The 18,270-nt window shown below is 41.9% G+C and overlaps 1 protein-coding gene across 2 annotated transcripts in view; it reads left to right on the top strand.

Moving 5' to 3' along the window:
• p3h4 (prolyl 3-hydroxylase family member 4 (inactive)) overlaps positions 1-18,032 on the top strand; it is a 30,222-nt gene extending 12,190 nt beyond the window's left edge. The window contains exons 2-9 of one of the 2 annotated variants that reach the window (XM_008113396.3): positions 577-726; positions 2,349-2,520; positions 3,350-3,478; positions 3,907-4,052; positions 5,417-5,500; positions 7,102-7,243; positions 17,551-17,590; positions 17,797-18,032. In XM_008113396.3, coding sequence (XP_008111603.1) covers positions 577-726; positions 2,349-2,520; positions 3,350-3,478; positions 3,907-4,052; positions 5,417-5,500; positions 7,102-7,243; positions 17,551-17,582 — 855 coding nt within the window. In that variant the 3' untranslated portion in view covers positions 17,583-17,590; positions 17,797-18,032. Of the gene's footprint in view, positions 1-576; positions 727-2,348; positions 2,521-3,349; positions 3,479-3,906; positions 4,053-5,416; positions 5,501-7,101; positions 7,244-7,760; positions 9,374-17,550; positions 17,591-17,796 lie in introns of those variants that run through there. The other variant, XM_003222582.4, reaches the window with a different exon arrangement.
• The last annotated feature ends 238 nt before the right edge of the window (positions 18,033-18,270 follow it).

The following is an 18,270-nucleotide window of genomic DNA, read 5'->3' as shown; positions in this document are numbered from 1 at the left end:
GCCACATGCACAGTGGAGAACCTTCTTACAGCGACATTTAACTTGGTGGACCTCATATCAAGCCAACCTGCCTTATTTTATAAACCTGGTGTATGGAGGCTGTCAGTGGCTGAACATAGGTAAGGAAAGAAACCATTTTGCACATGGTAAATCCTAGGACTAACCTATTATGGGGTTTTCTTGGCAAGAGTTGTTCACAGCAAGCCTGTGACTTCCTCTAAAGCTGAAACAGTATGTCTTGCCCATGGTCATTCAGTGCGTTTCGATTGCTGATTGGGGATTTGAACCCTGGTGTCTCGGGTTGTAGTCCAGTGTTCAAACCACTACATCACAGAGCCATTTTTATCTCTATTTGTTCATTTTTTAATGAACTGCTTGACTCCCATAGTGACATCACTACTTAAGGCTTAGGATGCATTAAAGAGTCATACCCTAATCTAAGATGGGTCACAAGAACAGCATGATTACCATACAAATATACAACATTTTAAAGTGGACACATGTTGATATTAAACATTTAAAGGTTAAAGTGGTTAAGCACTATCACCTTACACTACTTCTTCATATTTTTTTCAGGCAAATAAAATTGAAAAAGCCGTATCAGCTGCCCACACATTCCTTCAGAAGAATCCGAAGCATGAGATGACCCAAAAGTACCTGAATTATTACAAGACCATGGTGGATGTGGACGAGTACCTTATCGACTTGGAAGCACAACCCTATGAGGTGAAGGGAGGGAGAGGTGTTTGAGATATTGGGAAAAGAAAGAGATGATATCTGGGATAGAACCTCTGTTGGAAACCTTAAAGTGGAAGTAGGCAACATACTGTGTTTCCCCGAAAATAAGACAGTGTCTTATATTAATTTTTGCTCCCAAAGATGCTCTAGGTCTTATTTTCAGGGGATGTCTTATTTTTCCATGAAGAAGAATTCATATTTATTGTTGAACAAAAAAATGAACATTTATTATATACTGTACAGTAGTTGTCATCATAAACCAACATAACCAGACAAACTGTGAATCCTATCAAGAATTTCTTGTTACTACCATTATTTCCATGTACAATACTCTATGGTAGGTACATTTACCGATCCTACATGCTCAGGTGTTCTGTTCGTTGGGCATGCTTAGAAACAAAAACTTTGCTAGGTCTTACTTTCGGGGGAGGCCTTATATTTAGCATTTCAGCAAAACCTCTACTAGGTCTTATTTTCTGGGGATGTCTTATTTTAGGGGAAACAGGGTAGTGTCCTTCAGACATTTTGGATGATTCCCACAATCACTTACAATTGACTGGGATTGATGGGTAGTCCAAAACATCTGTCCCATTGCAAGTCTTTGCTTGGAAGGTCTGGATGAAGAGACAAGTGTTAACTCCTTAGAGCAGCAGGTGAATTGAGAGTTGTCATATTGAGGAAAGGGGCAAGATTGTTTTCTACTATTCTGTAGTGTAGGGCACAAAACAGTGGATTCAAATTGCAGGGAAAGAGATTTCACTGAAACATTAGAAAAAAAAACTCCCGGATGGTAAGAGCTTTCTTGGAGTGTGATGGAGCTCCTTCTATGGAGGTTTTTAAACAGAAGCTGGAAGACCATCTGTCAGGAGTGCTTTAATTTGTGTTCCTGGTTGGCAAAGGGGTGGAATGGATGGCCCTTGCAGTCTCTTCCAATTCTACAATTCTATGGTATGTGAATGGCTTCTTGCCTTTATTATACAGATTGATCAACTACTCCAGTGGTTCCCAAATTTATTTGGCCTACCGCCCCCTTTCCAGAAAAAATATTACTCAACGTCCTGGAAATTATTTTTAAAAATTGTTTAATAGCAATTAAACAGAAAGATATATGTACCTGTGGCCATCACCGCTTCCCTGGATTGCTGCAGCGCCCACCAGGGGGTGGTAGCGCCCACTTTGGGAATCACTGAACTACTCCAAAATCATCTACATAGGTGGTTGAGATAGTTACACCTTTGCTTTCCAATGGTTTAATGTACTAGGGGAGAAGCCATTTCAAAATAGTACATTTATGACAAATTAGAAGCCTCCTTAAAAACCTTCAGTTCTAAAAGCCTGTTAGAAAAGAAAGACAAAATATTGGTGACAGATGGACAGCAAAGAGGAAGTGCCAGAGCCTAGGGGTAGAATGTCCTATCTCTTGCCTCTAATAACCATACAGATGACGGCAATGAGACCATACAGTCTTACACATTTTCCCATGATATCTGATTGGTATTTAAGAAGACCAAGCTAGGTGGTTAACTGGATTACATCCAGCATGTCTATTGTTTCATGAACATGGACTCTTCTTCAGGCTAACCTGGCATCTTCCCTCTGTGTCTTGGCAGACAGTTTTTGTCAGATCAGTGAAACTTTATAACAGTGGCGATTTCCGCAGCAGCATTGCCGACATGGAGCATGCACTCTCCGAATACTACAAGGCCTATGAGAATTGCCTGGCTGGCTGCGAAGGAAGCTATGAACTCCGTGAATTTAAGGACTTCTATCCAGCCATTGCAGGTAAGAGCAATGTGGTAGGCCAGTGATACAATCGTCACAACAAACCAAGTGCACTGAGGATAGATCGATCATTGCAAAGTGAATGACAGCACCTCCCAGTTCAGTTTGGAACTTCCGTTAGTCAGGATACAGATGCTTCCAGATGTCAAATATGAAGCATGTGGCAAAATATTTCCCAGTTTTTAAATTATTATTTTTTATTTGAGAGAGAGAACAATGCAACTTCAACATAGTGGTATAGCAAAAGGTATACCACTATATTATGGTCTGCTGTCAGTTCAATTGGGCATAGACTTACTCTAATGTACAGTGTGCCCTCTAGATCCATAGTGGTTAAGTTGCAAGCATATGATTGCATCCTATATTATTAAATGCAGTGACATGAGCATGGACACTTCAGTATGCTTGTGTTCTTGACACTGATTTTTGTATAGGATGTGATGATCCATAATCAGTAGTAATCACAGATCTGGAGCCTGCAGATCTGTAGGGTCCACTGCACAATTCAATGAACAGCAAACTACTTAACACTTGATCTTATAGATCCTGCATCCCTTATTAGCATGAGATGATTTGGACAACAGATGATCAGAATCTTTGTAACCATCTAGCACAGGCATGGGCAAACTTCAGCCCTCCAGCTGTTTTGGACTTCAACTCCCACAATTCCTAACAGCCTACCAGCTGTTAGAAATTTGGGAGTTCAAGTCCTAAATACCCGGAGGGCCAAAGTTTGCCCATGCCTGATCTAGCAGCTGCTCAAAGACTCACACTTATTTTCATTTGATTCCTTTCTTGTCTCTTCATCTCCCACCAACCCTCCATCCAGATCATTTTGTTGAGGTCCTGCAGTGCAAAGTGGATTGCGAGGCCGATCTGATACCAAATGTAGGCGGCTACTTTGTGGAGAAGTTTGTGGCCACCATGTACCATTACCTTCAGTTTGCATATTACAAATGTAAGTCTCAAGGAATTGATTGTTTAGGGGTTGGGGAATTTATGTTGTTGACTGATAGTGGAAGAGTTTATTATAAGTCCCAAAATCCTTTGACCCAAGATCAAGAAGACAACTAATTTGCCAGACACCCCTTCCCTTCCCCCCTTTTCCCCCTTCCATCCCCTTCCTGTTTGTTCCCAGCCTTCAGTCTTGGAAAATACAAGTTGAACTGTAACAAATGTTGCAGTATGGTAGACAGTCATGGGTTTCTCCAAAATAATGTCGTTCCTTTCCTCTTACCAGGGAGTCCCCGGTGGCACAGTCGGCGATTCCTAACACCTAGTAAGCTGTCTGGAATTTCTGGGAGTTCTAGGACAGGAAAATGTCACCCCCAGTGCTGCATTTTAAGATGCCTGTTCCACTAACTTGATGTCTCATTATTTGCGCAGTGAATGATATCAAAAATGCAGTGCGAAGTGTAGCCAGCTACATGCTTTTTGACCCTGGGGATGAGGTCATGCAGCAGAACCTGGTCTATTACCGCTTCTACCGTGAGCGCTGGCATTTGGAAGAAGATGACTTCAACCCACGGCCGGTGAGATCAGGAGGATGTGTAGACATAAGGATTAAAATGTTCCTTGTGAGCAAGCATACATTTTATTTCCAATATTCAAGTCTTTCAAAAGTCTGCTACCCTGATGTACTAGAAGATGATACAGATAAATCAAAATTGTGCCACATTATATCAATTCAATATACCTGTATTAAAAGGTAGCAGATATTCTATTACTTCTTGTCCAGGCAGAAGGACAAAGGTAAAATAGTAGGACTTTCAACGCAAGCTTGTTTTCTTCTTCTCTTATTACCAGTAAGAGGAGAGCCAGTGTAGAGTACTGGACTAAGATGCTGAAAGAATATGGTTTGGATCCCCATTCAGGAACCAATTCTGTGATCTTGTGCAAGTCATGCTTCTCAACAGGGGGAATCTTTCTTTCTTAGAGAGTACAATGTCTCTGAGCTCCTTTCCCACTCTAGAATTATAGCAGTTTAATTCCATTTCAACTATCGCGGGTCTATCCTTTGGTTCTGGGATTTGTACTTTGATAAGGCACTTGAGTTCTATGGCAGATAATTCTAAATATCTGAAGAAATCACAAATTGTAGAATTTCCTGCAACAAAGCTACGGCAGTTATCAAAGTACCCCAAAGGCATCAGATTCTGTCAGGTGCTGTAGGCATTATTTTGGAGGCCAAACCACCTCTTAATACTCCTTGCTTAAGAAAACTTTGTGAAATTCAAAGGGTCACCATAAGTCAACAGATAATTTGAAAGCCCTTGCCCACACATGGTATCAAAATCCTATGATGTTCTATGTGAAAAGAGCCATATTTTGTCAACAAATTGTAGTGGCTGGGCCCAGGGTATCCCGTACCCTTTTGATTTCTCTCCAGGTTTGTACTACCTTTCTGCTAGAAGGTGACCATAGAATCATGCTGGAGGACCTACCAACGGCTACACAAGTGTTCTCTCTAGGAATCTTTAGGTTCTCCAGTGTAACTCTTTGGGCATTTCCACAAATGTTTATCCCATTGATGTGGAGGGCCAGTTGTATTTTATCAAATGACAGATCTTTCTCCTTGCCCTCCCAGGGTCCACCTGGTAGGTGTAGTAACACATCAAGCTGATAGAAAAAGTGTTTCCATGGCTAGCATTTTGAGGATGGAAGCCCCTGCATCAGGCATCCTCAAACTGCAGTCCTCCAGCTGTTTAGATTCCAACTTCCAGAATTCCTGACCATTGAACAAGCTGGAAAGGGCTTCTGGAGGTGGATGCCTGCTCTATATTCTTAGCAGTGAATGTCCCACTTTCTTTTAGGTTCATTGTTGGCTCCATCTAATAAAATGCCATTAGCTGCTCCCTTGTTTCCTATGATTGACTCTTTCTTTCTTGACTTGCAGGAAGCTTTGCGCTACCACAATCAGACATCCACACAGAAGAAGCTCTTGGAATTTGCCAGGCAGTATCTGCAACCAGATGATGAGGTGAGGACTCAGGAGATCAAAGTTAGTGTTATGTGGGGGTTGGCAAGAGTTGTACTGGGGAGATCAGGGGCTAAATCCCTTTGTATCTACTTCTGAGATGACTTTAGGTAGTTCCTTTCTCCATGCTCCTTCCTACACATCCAAGTCCATGTATGGACAGGTCATTTATGTTGTCAGACTACATCTCTTACTAGCCCTAACCAGCATAGCCATGGTGTACAATGGCTGTTAACACATTTCAGTAACATCTGGAAGGCCAGAAGTTACCCATCCTGTTCTCAACTAAGGAGGTTGGACTGAAGTCCCCATGGGGAAATGGGGTTGGGATATAAATAAAGTTTGTTGTTGTTGTTGTTGTTGGTGGCCCTTGCAGTCTCTTCCAACTCTACAATTCTAATTCTGTGATTCTAAGGATAGAGAAATGCCTAAGAACAAGGTAGACCAAGAATTGATTCCTGGTGCCCATCAGTCCTGCTTTGAAACAATTCAAAACTCATTTACTTTTAGAGTTCAACGGCACTTAAAACATTGCTGCAAGGGAAGAGAAGGGAGGAGGAAAGGGACAGGACAAAGGAGAGGGAATTTTGGGTTCTTATTTCTCTTAAGTACTAACTAGAGTTAACATTTCTGTAAGTATATATGCAAGAGTATCATGTTCTGTTGCACATTCATATCAAACTAGGGAGGTGGTTCGCAACCTTTGAGCCTCCAGGTGTTTTGGACTTCAGCTCCCACAGTTCCTAACAGCTAGTAAGCTGTCTGGAATTTCTGGGAGTTGAAGTCCAAAACACCTGGAGCCCCAAAGGTTGGGAACCACAGCACTAGAGCTAGCTTTATGTTAGTGATCACCCCAGTTTGGAGAGTAGGAGACCTAGGCATCTTCCCCATCTAATTACCTTTCCCAGATCAGGAAAGAAAGAATCTTATATTTCGGCAACATATCAAGCTGTATAAAGGTCTACACTGGAAGGACAATTAGTGTTTAGTGCATAGCCACATTCCCCAATTTGGGGCCTATCAGGTTGTATGACTGTATGATACTAGCCAGATTCATGAAGTTGCAGTCCACCAGTAGCCAGTGATGGCTTCCACATTAGTGATGGTGTGGTGATGAGTCTGGTCTGGGTTTTAATGTAAACTTGAAAAGGAGCTATCCAGAGTGTTGCACCTATGTTCAACTCATGGTATATATAAATGGAATCCAGCAGCAACTATTGGGTACCACTTATTTGTTTAGGGAGGCTGGTATGTCAGGTAAACATGCTCATGTATTCATAATCCTTGCATTTAGTGGTGTTGACTCTTGCCATCTCTTATTAACTTTTGCTCTTATCGAAATACATTTCTTTGGTCTTTTAAGTGCTCCAAAATGGGTAGCAGAAGTTAATGATCCCAGGTGACTGTTGATTTTTTTTTCAATTTTTTATATGTGAAATGTGATGGCTGTGATATTATTATTCTAATTGCTTATAGCATTTTACAGTTAACCATTCTGGCATCCATCTTCAAAGGTTCTAGGAATAACAGTGTAGCAGACTCTGGAGCAACTTTCTTCAACTATCAGAGAGACCATTTCCTCTTTTTTTCCTTTCCTATTTAAGGGAGAAGTGGAAGATGGCACAGAGACAAGTAATGTATCCTTGCCATCAGATGCTGAATTTGAGGGTATTGGTGACTATGAAGAAGGATTCTTGTCTGAATGGTGGCAGGAGCCAAAGTCTAAAGGCGACAAAGCTGACCAAGGTTACTAATCCCAGGATCGAAATGCTGACTCTTCGCCTTGTTTGTCCTCCTTCTGCATCTGCCTTTTCCTGGATTCCACCTCATCTTACCCTGCTTGATGTTTAGGCTCTTCCCCGCCTACATTTGTGTCTTCAGTGTGCCATCTCTGCTTCCGTCCATGTGTACCAGTCTATCCATCACTGTTGATATGCAGTTTGACTTCTCTTCTGGGGCAAATCTCAGAAGGCATTTCAAAAGCTTGGAATAAGAAATTAAGAGCTATTGCAGCTTTCTGTGGAAGTCTGAAAGATGTTCCCACTTCTTCTGCATGCACAACTCTACTGCTCTCTTTCTGCTTCATGTTCAGAAAATTCATGGTTGACTAAAGTTATGTATGCTGCATGGATTTTGAAGGATCATTCGGGCATGACTTCTCTGGAGAGCACGAACAGTCTTTTGGGAAAACTATCCACCCAACTGGTTGTGCAAAGGCTGGAAAAAGGTTTGCTTTTAACACACTGTGTTTTTTTATTTGCAGAGAGGCTCGAGTGAAGGGGTATGATTCCCCACATCATCTCCAGGCAAGGGGGCGTCTTAATTCTTTGCACCCATGAAGGTTGAAGCAGGCTGGAACTGGCAGGTGTTTCCACAATGAGTAGTTCAACACATTTTGTAGCTTGGGACTCTTTGCCCTTCTGGTACTTTTAGTTTTGCCCGTCAGGGTGTGAGACGTTCCACTTTCAACACCTGCCATGTAGGATTTTTAATTCCTCCCCAGATTGGAGAGGCTGGGCATGAGTACCTCTGAGCCAACTCATGGTTCTTTCTTTTCTCTCTCACTCTCCTGTGGTGCTCCATTTCTAGAAGAGTGCAATGAACAGGCTTGAAATCAAACCTTCATGAATGGGTCTGGTACAAGAGAAACAAAGTGCCTACTTCTGGTTTTACATGATCTCTGTTATTGTTACCTCAATACATCCTAGAGTCTAGTGGTTTACACCAGTTCACAACCCAACTACTCTCACATATAATATACACATACAGTGCATTGATTCCCCCAGAACCAAATTTAAGTCATTACCTCTTTTCTTAGTAGGCAGTAATGTACCTCTTTGAGGAGGGAGGAGGGAGTTCCAGAGCCAAGAAGGCCCTCTCTCGTTCCCACCAACCACACTTGTGACAGTGGTGGGACCAAGGGAAGGGCCTCTCCTGATGATCTCAAGGAGCGAGTGGGCTGATAGAAGATGTCCCATGGCTCAATGCTGTGGAATCCTGGAATCTTTAATTTGGTGAAATATTGGCGCTCATTAGAAGGCTAAAAGCCTTATAAAATTATCATCCCCATAATGTCATAGCATTGAGCAATTGCAGTTAAAGTGATGTCAAACTGTATTAATTTTATAGTGTAGATAAACCTTGAGCTGGGGTGTGTGAGAGGAGTTTCAGAAATTGTTTCTTGTTATTAAACCATTGGGAGCCAAAAAAACAAAAAGTCTTGTCAACATGCTGCAAATTACTCTGAGACCTCTACCAGCAGATCTGGATTGGCCCTTTGCCCACTTACTTTTTCAAAAACCAGACTTTCAACATACATGCCTTAAGTTGTGGATAGTTTTGAGCACTGAGACTTGTGTGCTAGAAGCCAAATATGGAAAAAAGAAATTTTTGGATGACATCTTTTTTTAAAAAAAATATTTTTATTAAAGATAGGATAGGTTTCTTTTACATAAAAAGTGGGAACAATCCAAAAAAATAGTAAAGTAAGGAAAAAAGAAGGAAAAGGGGGAAAGAGAAAAATTAAAAATGAGAGAAGAAGGGGGAAAAAAAGAATGATATGTTCTTCCATGTTTCTTCATGGTGGAAAAATTATTTCTTTCTTCTTCTATGGATGACATCTTCTTGAATCTTCCAGCTGGGAACTGTAGTCCAAAAATTACTTTTCTTAGCTCTGTGGAGAAATCAGTTGACACAAGCTCTTTCTGACCCAGTTCCCAAACAAAGAAATGGGTATGTTCATCTTTCCAAGTGCCTTTTTTAAATTTTGTAATGCTGCCTTTGTAATATTGTTTTCAGATAATTTAATGTTTTTAGCTTTGTACAGATTTTTAATTAATTTTAAGCTACATTTTCATAAAATACTTTTGGACCTTGTTCTTTATGGCATTTTTTTCATCCAAGGCCTTTGACACACACATCCACTTTGAGTTCTTGCATTCTGGCGAAGAGCCTCCTTTGTCATTCCTTTTCTTAGTTTTGCCAATAAATGGGATCAACATTTTTGAAGCATAGGTGCTTATTGGGAAGGGGAAAGGCTATGGTTATCTTTGGCCAAGTTTACAAATGCATACTGATAGCTTTTTAACCGCAACAGCAAAAGTTGTTTTGCATGTACAGTGTTCCCTCACAACTTCATGGTTCCCTTTTCGCGGATTTGCTGTTTTGCAATTTTCAATAAACTCTAAAAGACTATTATAAATCATAAAAAATTACAATATACAGCCTAAGGAAGGGAGGAAGGAGAAGCCAAAGGGAGAGAAAAGGAGGCCAAGCAGCAACGGGAGGAGGCGGCGATTTATCAACACACAATTGGTTGATAAAGACATAAAATAGTCTATAACTACTATTTTTAAAATAAATATTAAAATAAATATAGCGTCCCTACTTTGCGGATTTGGTGGTCCCGGAACCCCAGCGATAAGTGAGGGAACACTGTATTTAATAGCCAAGCAAATCAAACACTACAAACATACGGTTGGATCCAAACTCAGAAAGTTTTGGAAAATCAGGAATCTCCATAGCTTACTGGATGTGTGAACCTTTTGGAGATTAATTTACATTCACACTATTTGGAATAATAACCTTTTGGAAAGGCATGACCTTCCTGAGAAGAGTTAAATACTAATTTGAGTTAATTATCTTTAGTGGTAAATATGCACTAGTATTCATGCAAGGCAAATTAGGTTTCTCAGTTGTTAGACTGATATACCTGAGAAAAAGGGAGCCATTTTGTGTCAGTTAGTTGGCCACATCCCCTTCTGCCGGATGTAAAAGAAGCCGTTATAGATCACAGACTACCAGGAAATTCTAGAAGCATGATGTGCTTTCATTCAGTCCCAGAGTTCCAGGCTGTGACAAGTCATCTCATGTCTCCGAGGAAAAAGGAGCCATTTTGTGTCAGTTAGTTGGCCACGCCCCTTCTGCCTGAGGTAAATGAAGCCGTTATAGATCACAGACCACCAGGAAATTCTAGAAGCAGGACTTCTCTTCAGTCAATCCCAGAGTTCCAGGCTGTGACAAGCCATCTCATGTCTCTGAGGAAAAGGGAGCCATTTTGTGTCAGTTAGTTGGCCACGCCCCTTCTGCCTGAGATAAAAGAAGCCGTTATAGATCACAGACCACCAGGAAATTCTAGAAGCAGGACTTCTCTTCAGTCAATCCCAGAGTTCCAGGCTGTGACAAGCCATCTCAAGTCTCTGAGGAAAAGGGAGCCATTTTGTGTCAGTTAGTTGGCCACATCCCCTTCTGCCGGATGTAAAAGAAGCCGTTATAGATCACAGATCACCAGGAAATTCTAGAAGCAGGACTTCAGTCAGTCCCAGAGTTCCAGGCTGTGACAAGCCATCTCATGTCTCTGAGGAAAAGGGAGCCATTTTGTGTCAGTTAGTTGGCCACACCCCTTTCTGCCTGAGGTAAAGGAAGCCATTATAGATCACAGACCACCAGGAAATTCTAGAAGCAGGACTTCTCTTCAGTCAGTCCCAGAGTTCCAGGCTGTGACAAGCCATCTCATGTCTCTGAGGAAAAGGGAGCCATTTTGTGTCAGTTAGTTGGCCACGCCCCTTCTGCCTGAGGTAAAAGAAGCCGTTATAGATCACAGACCACCAGGAAATTCTAGAAGTAGGACTTCTCTTCAGTCAGTCCCAGAGTTCCAGGCCGTGACAAGCCATCTCATGTCTCTGAGAAAAATGGAGCCATTTTGTGTCAGTTAGTTGGCCATGTCCCTTCTGCCTGAGGTAAAAGAAGCTGCTATAGATCACAGACCACCAGGAAATTCTAGAAGCAGGACTTCTCTTCAGTCAATCCCAGAGTTCTAGGCTGTGACAAGCCATCTCATGTCTCTGAGGAAAAGGGAGCCATTTTGTGTCAGTTAGTTGGCCACGCCCCTTCTGCCTGAGGTAAAAGAAGCTGTTATAGATCACAGACCACCAGGAAATTCTAGAAGCAGGACTTCTCTTCTGTCAATCCCAGAGTTCCAGGCTGTGACAAGCCATCTCAAGTCTCTGAGGAAAAGGGAGCCATTTTGTGTCAGTTAGTTGGCCACATCCTCTTCTGCCGGATGTAAAAGAAGCCGTTATAGATCATAGACCACCAGGAAATTCTAGAAGCATGACGTGCCTTCATTCAGTCCCAGAGTTCCAGGCTGTCACAAGCCATCTCATGTCTCTGAGGAAAAGGGAGCCATTTTGTGTCAGTTAGTTGGCCACATCCCCTTCTGCCGGATGTAAAAGAAGCCGTTATAGATCACAGATCACCAGGAAATTCTAGAAGCAGGACTTCAGTCAGTCCCAGAGTTCCAGGCTGTGACAAGCCATCTCATGTCTCTGAGGAAAAGGGAGCCATTTTGTGTCAGTTAGTTGGCCGCACCCCTTTCTGCCTGAGGTAAAGGAAGCCATTATAGATCACAGACCACCAGGAAATTCTAGAAGCAGGACTTCTCTTCAGTCAGTCCCAGAGTTCCAGGCTGTCACAAGCCATCTCATGTCTCTGAGGAAAAGGGAGCCATTTTGTGTCAGTTAGTTGGCCACGCCCCTTCTGCCTGAGGTAAAAGAAGCCGTTATAGATCATAGACCACCAGGAAATTTTAGAAGCAGGACTTCTCTTCAGTCAATCCCAGAGTTCTAGGCTGTGACAAGCTATCTCAAGTCTCTTAGGAAAAGGGAGCCATTTTGTGTCAGTTAGTTGGCCACACCCCTTTCTGCCTGAGGTAAAGGAAGCCATTATAGATAATAGACCACCAGGAAATTCTAGAAGTAGGATGTGTCAGTCCCAGAATTTCAGGCTTTGACAAGCCATGTCAAGTCAATACTTCTAACCAGTTAATTCAGACCAGTTTACTTTACAAGCAACTTGCCTAATCAGTACTTCAACCAACTACATATGACCAGTTACTTAACGAGTTTACCTTTTACAACAGATACTTATAACCAGTTTTACCATCAATCAGTTTTACAGTCAATACTTCCTTTCATCAACCAAGAGTTAAACAGTCACTGGTTAACATCTTGGGCACAGGGTACCTTAGAAACCCCTATACCAGAGTCTGAGAGCAAGGAAAACAGTCATCTATTCTTCTCAGAATCATCCAGGTCTGGCAGCTTCAGAATCATTATGTTATCTCTCACGTTTTAAATATGAGCTTTGTGTGCGAAAACCAAATTAGTGCCTGTTAATAAATTGATTTCATTTTCCTAAAAGCAACAGCGTAGACATTAATTCTGTTAGGTTTCTTGTTCTAAAAGAAGGCATCAAGCATTCCCCAAGCTGACAGAAAGTTTAGACATGTTAACAACAAAGTTATCTTAACAACAGCTTGGGTGCAACAACACAGTGCGTGGCCTTTCCAGTCTAGGGTTGCCAAGTGTCCCTTACTATAAGGCAGAGCTTTCCAAACATTTCATGTTGGTAACACACTTTTTAGTATTGAATCGATTTGTGGCACAGTAAATCAGTTTTACCAATAAACCTGAGGTTAAACCAACACCTTACAAGAGATACAGGCACATTCATCAATAATATTAGCTGTGCCCGGCCACCATTGCTGTGGCTTATGGGAATCATTTGTTGGCCAGGTGGAATATCAGTGAATAGCCTTGCAGCCTCAAAGCCTGGCCGTTTTCTGGAGTAGCTAGAGTAGCACCCTCAATCAAAGAGCCGCTTTGAAGCCTGGCTACTTTCTTTGTAGGGGAATCATTGTTTAGCCAGCTTGAATTGCACTGAATAGTCTTGCAGCTTAAAAGCCTGTCCACTTTCTACATAGGGCATCCTTGCTAGGCCAGGTTAAATGGGACGGAGTAGCTTTGTGGCTTCAAAGCCTGGGCATTTTCATCTAGGGGAAATTTTGGTTGGCCAGGTTGAATAGCAGTGAATAGTCTTGCTGCTTGCAAGCCTGGCTGCTTTTTACCTTGCAGAATCCTTGGTTGGCCAGTTTGAATTGCAATCAATAGTCTCGGTGTGGCAGGTATGAATGCTGCAATTAGGCACCTTGATTAGCATTGAATGGCCTTGCAGCTTCAAAGCCTGGCTGCTTCCTGCCAGGGGAATTCTTTGTTGGGAAGTGTTAGCTGGCCCTGGTTGTTTCCTGTCTGGAATTTCCCTGTTTTCAGAATGTATAAAATCCACACTGAAGTGGATTATATGGCAGTGTGGACTCAAGATAATCCAGTTCAAAGCAGATACTGTGGATTATGTGCCTTGGCATTCTGGGTTATATAGCTGTGTGGAAGAGCCTTGCGTCAACACTGCCATATAATCCAGTTCAAATCAGATAATCTATTTTATAGGCAGTGTGGATGAGGCCTAAGTGCACCCTGCCTGTGCCCTGACCACCATTTTGGCTGAGGGAGTTGCTAGGACACAAAGGGGGTGCAGGGCCTAAAGGCAGTGCGGGGGGGGGGGGGGGACTCTAAAGGCAGCAGGGCCTACCTTTCTGACTGGCAGTTAGGAGGAGAAAAGCTCTTCCTCTTTCTCTGTAATTTGGACTATTTTTCTACGTTTTTTATTGAAAGACATATTTTGGATGATTATATCTTTTGTGGCCAAATTTGGTGTGATTTGGTTCAGTGGTTTTGTTGTTTACTCCATAGTAAAATGTCACATTACATTTTTATATATATAGATGTCCCATATTTGCAGGCTGGGAAGTTTTTCCCTTATAGGACTTGCCAGTGTTTCATATCATAAGAGATATACTGCTAAAGCTTTTTTATTTTATGTAGACTGAATGAGATGCTTAAAAGTCCCATGTTTTGGCTTGTGGGCCCTTCATAAAAATAGAAATGTGTGTATTTCTTATGCTACAACAGCCTTTTTTTCCAAAAAGAGAATGGGATATGCTCTGTATCACTCACTGGCATTCCATTTCTGAATGGAGAGATTTTGACTCTGTTCTCCAGCATTCAAACCACTACACCCTGCTGGCTCTGCAAATCAAAACAAGAAGAATCTGATTCTTATCCCTGACAACGGTCTCCTTTTCTCTCTTTCTGAACTGAACTGGTGCGTCCCACACCTTCCTTAGGTTTTCATCACCCCCTGGGCCAAACCATCAATTCACAGGTGTTGCAGGGACATAGTATCTCAAGAAACCTTGCTTTCTGAGCAGCAGCAGGAGAGAATCCAAATATGTGACATGCAGTGTTCGCTATCAGAAAGTAGTGATTAACATTTTCATTCTGCACTTTGCCCAAATCTATCTACAGTATGCACATAACAAAAGCAAAAAGTGTGTGGATGGGTGTGTGTATTTAGACAGACACGCTCTCACTTCCACAAATAGCTACAACTTTCACTACCTAGGAGATACCAATGGCTCTCCCTCCAATGACATTGCAGGTTATAGTGAGCATTATGGACATGTCCAACAGCCGTGCCAATGTCCTCCATAAACACCATTCTGCCCACCACCCAAATGAAAGCTTTCCTAGGGGGACAATTTCCTCCTAGATTTTATGTTTTTCCTTCATCACAGACACCCCAATGTTTCATACTTGTGTGGAATTTGCATGACCCCGCCCACTGCCACTTTTCTATGGCACATAACAAACAGGAATTGATCAGCAACTGAACATACTAGAGAAGTTTGGGGAGAATTCACCATGATTTATAGGACTTGTAGGTACTGGGATGTATAGTTCACCTGCAATTTTAGAGCACCCTGAACTCCACCAGTGATGGACCTGGAACTAACTTGGCACACAAAGCCCACATGACCAGCAAAACATACTGGAGGTCTTCGGAGGGATTTATAGGAGCTGTAGTTCACCTACATACAGAGCACACTATGAACCCAAACAATGATGGATCTGGACCAAACTTGGCATACATATCCAATATGCCCAAATTTGAATACTGGTGGGTGGGTTTTGAGGGGAATAGGCCTAGACATTTTGGTGTTGTACGTACTGGGATTGATAGTTCACCTGCAATTAATGAACACTCTGAACTCCACCAAAGATGTAATTGGACCAAACTTGGTATACAGAGCCCCCATGACCAGCAAAAAATACTGGAGGTCTTTGGGGAAAATTCCTCTTGATTTGGGGAAGTTCACCTACATCCAGAAAATATTGGGAACCCAAACACCCATAGATGTGGACCAAACTTGGTACACATACCCGATATGCTGAAATTTGATTACTGAAGGGGTTTGGGGGAAACTGACCTTCCTTTCTGGGAGTTGTAGTTCACCCACAACCAGAGAAACTGTGACCTCCACCAATGATGGACCTGGACCAAACTTGGCACACAGAATCCCCATGACTAACTCAATCTTCTGGAAAGGTTTAAGGGGACTGACTCACCATAGTGGGAGATGTAGTTTACCCTACAGCCAGAGAGCACACTGAACCCCACCAATGATACATCCAAAGCAAACTTGCCCAAACTTGCTCAACATAACAACCTTATGTATTTTATACAATTAAAAATTGACTTTTTCAAATAACCCGGGCAATATCAGATACCCAAGCTAGTATATAAATAGAAGATTTATGTTTCATCTCCATACATTTTGGCAACCCTAGGCTGTGGAGGCAATTCATGAACTAACACTAAGAGCTGTGGAGGGAAAGGTCATTTAAATGATGTGATGGAAGCCTCAGGTCCTGAAAATTCATTCTGGTATATGGTTGCTCAGAGAATACATGGAGACATTTGTGATACATGCTGGAATCCTCCTAAGACATTCCACAGGCATCTCTGACCAACACTGCCCAAGAACCCAGTGCCTTGGTTGCAGCATCGCCATGGATTTGGCAAATATGGAGGAGAAAATGCTGTGTATTGATTGTCCTGTTCTTTGTGAAATCCTTTTAACCCTGGCAATAAGTACTGTCATAGCCTTAGATTTCTATCTGATGTGGAAACTCCACCGAGATATACCTAAATGGAAGGAACTACATAGATGGTGTCAAATATGCTACAGAAATCTTTCTGCCTTCCTTGAAGGTTTATCCAAGCTTTGGCCCATCAGAGAAAAGGTAAGTACATTTGCCTTATTGTGGTCCAATGCCCCTGTCACTGCACATCATGCAACTGAGATCCTCTGCCTGTCTTCCTGTCTGTCTGTCCATCTGTCTATTCATGTTACTACTGGTTGAGTCTCCCTTATCTGAAATACATAGAACCAGAGGTTTTACAAGTTGCATTTTTAAAGATTTTGGAATAGCTGTATTTGCATATATACAAAGTGAATGAGGATTGGGAGTGAGAAGGGAGGTATAAATATTAAGCATGAGCGAAAAAAATCGTAAAAGTCGTTAATCGTAATAAATTCGTTAATCGTAATAGATCCGAATGGGGTTCCAAAATGGTTTGGTACTTCGGAATTAATCTTCCAATTCAAAGCTTGGTGCTCATGCCTCAAAATACCTTTGGATAACCTTTGGATATATGAGAAAGTGTTTTAATTCAACCAACCTTTTCTATTCAGGAGAGAAATCCCCTTCCTATTTTGGAGTGGTTGCTTTCTATGGGGCTCTTAAACCGGCTTCAGAAGTGGAGGGAGGATCTCCCTTGCAAACCACTTCATCTTCAAAATTTGGAAATGACTATAGAAACGAAGTGCCAGCGCCCCCTACTTTTGAAGCGAGTATTGAACCATGTTTTTCATGGATTGCTCATGCCTAATAAATATCTCCAGAGCCTGCTAAATTTTTTCCTTTATGACATATTTTCCTATGAGGAGGATGTTGGGAATGGTGTGTGTGTGTGGGGGGGGGAGGGGGTTATGTGTGGTCTCGGTATGCACCAATGCTGGGCAATGACATATCCTCCAACTATTAGGTAGGCTCCCAAAAAATGGATGTAGACACCCATCAAAATCTGGGACACTGAAACCGATAGTGGTTTACCCAGATTCCACAAGCCTATTGTCTGTTCTTTTTGGTTACAAGCTTTTGCCATCTTGACACTCTTTGATGTCGTTTGGCCCTATGAGTCCCCATTTATCTGTGAAATGTTGAAGGGTAACCAATGGTTTAAGAAATGCTCATTCCATAATTTGCTGCATAACCAGGATTTTCCCTTCTTGTCTTCTTTCTTCATAACAGGGTCATCAACTGCAGGAGACAGCAATGCATAGGGAAGGAGGTAACATTTATACTGGCCTCAAATGTCTAGAAGACTTCTTCTCTTGAAATATGTTTTGTCCCTAGTTTTCTCCCAAATCTATTAGAAGGTTTGAGAACAAGCTATGGGTGTGGGGATTCCTCTGGGGCATTTTAGGGGGTGCTTTTCAAAAGGGACGTAAGGAAAGAAGAACTATAGACCACAAGACTCTTTACTTTTCTTTGCAGGGGATATCCCGAATCTCTGTGGCAATTCCAAATTCATTCGTCTATGTTTCTGTGATGACCCAACATGTGTGGTGTGTAATGAGGCAAACAAGAAAACCATGTATTTCCGTGGTACTTCCAAAACCTTTTCTGTACTCCTCTGCGATGACCCAACATGTGCAATGTGTGATAAGTTAACCATGGAGGCCATACAGTTGATTTTAACTCAAAAGAAATAAATCTTCCCCAGAACTTTTTTTTTGGAATGTCCCATCCTTCCTTCTGCATCTTCCTTTTGAGAGAGGGGGATTGCAACTGCTAGTTTTTCCAAGCTCTGGTAAGAAGCTGAGAGTTAACAATAGGATTTACTATATGCTAATGTCCCTTTTTCATTAACAAAACCATGAAAGTGGCATTTTCCAAAGTCTGGCACTTTGAATCAGCATAGCAATGTGCCTGAAGGCAACAGACCTCAGGATGTTTTGGAAAGTATAG

The sequence above is a fragment of the Anolis carolinensis genome, chromosome 6 (assembly GCF_035594765.1).
Source record: "Anolis carolinensis isolate JA03-04 chromosome 6, rAnoCar3.1.pri, whole genome shotgun sequence".
Taxonomy (NCBI): Eukaryota; Metazoa; Chordata; class Lepidosauria; order Squamata; family Dactyloidae; genus Anolis; species Anolis carolinensis.
The sequence above is the reverse complement of the archived record's forward strand: the minus strand, read 5'-3'. Positions and strand labels throughout refer to the sequence as shown.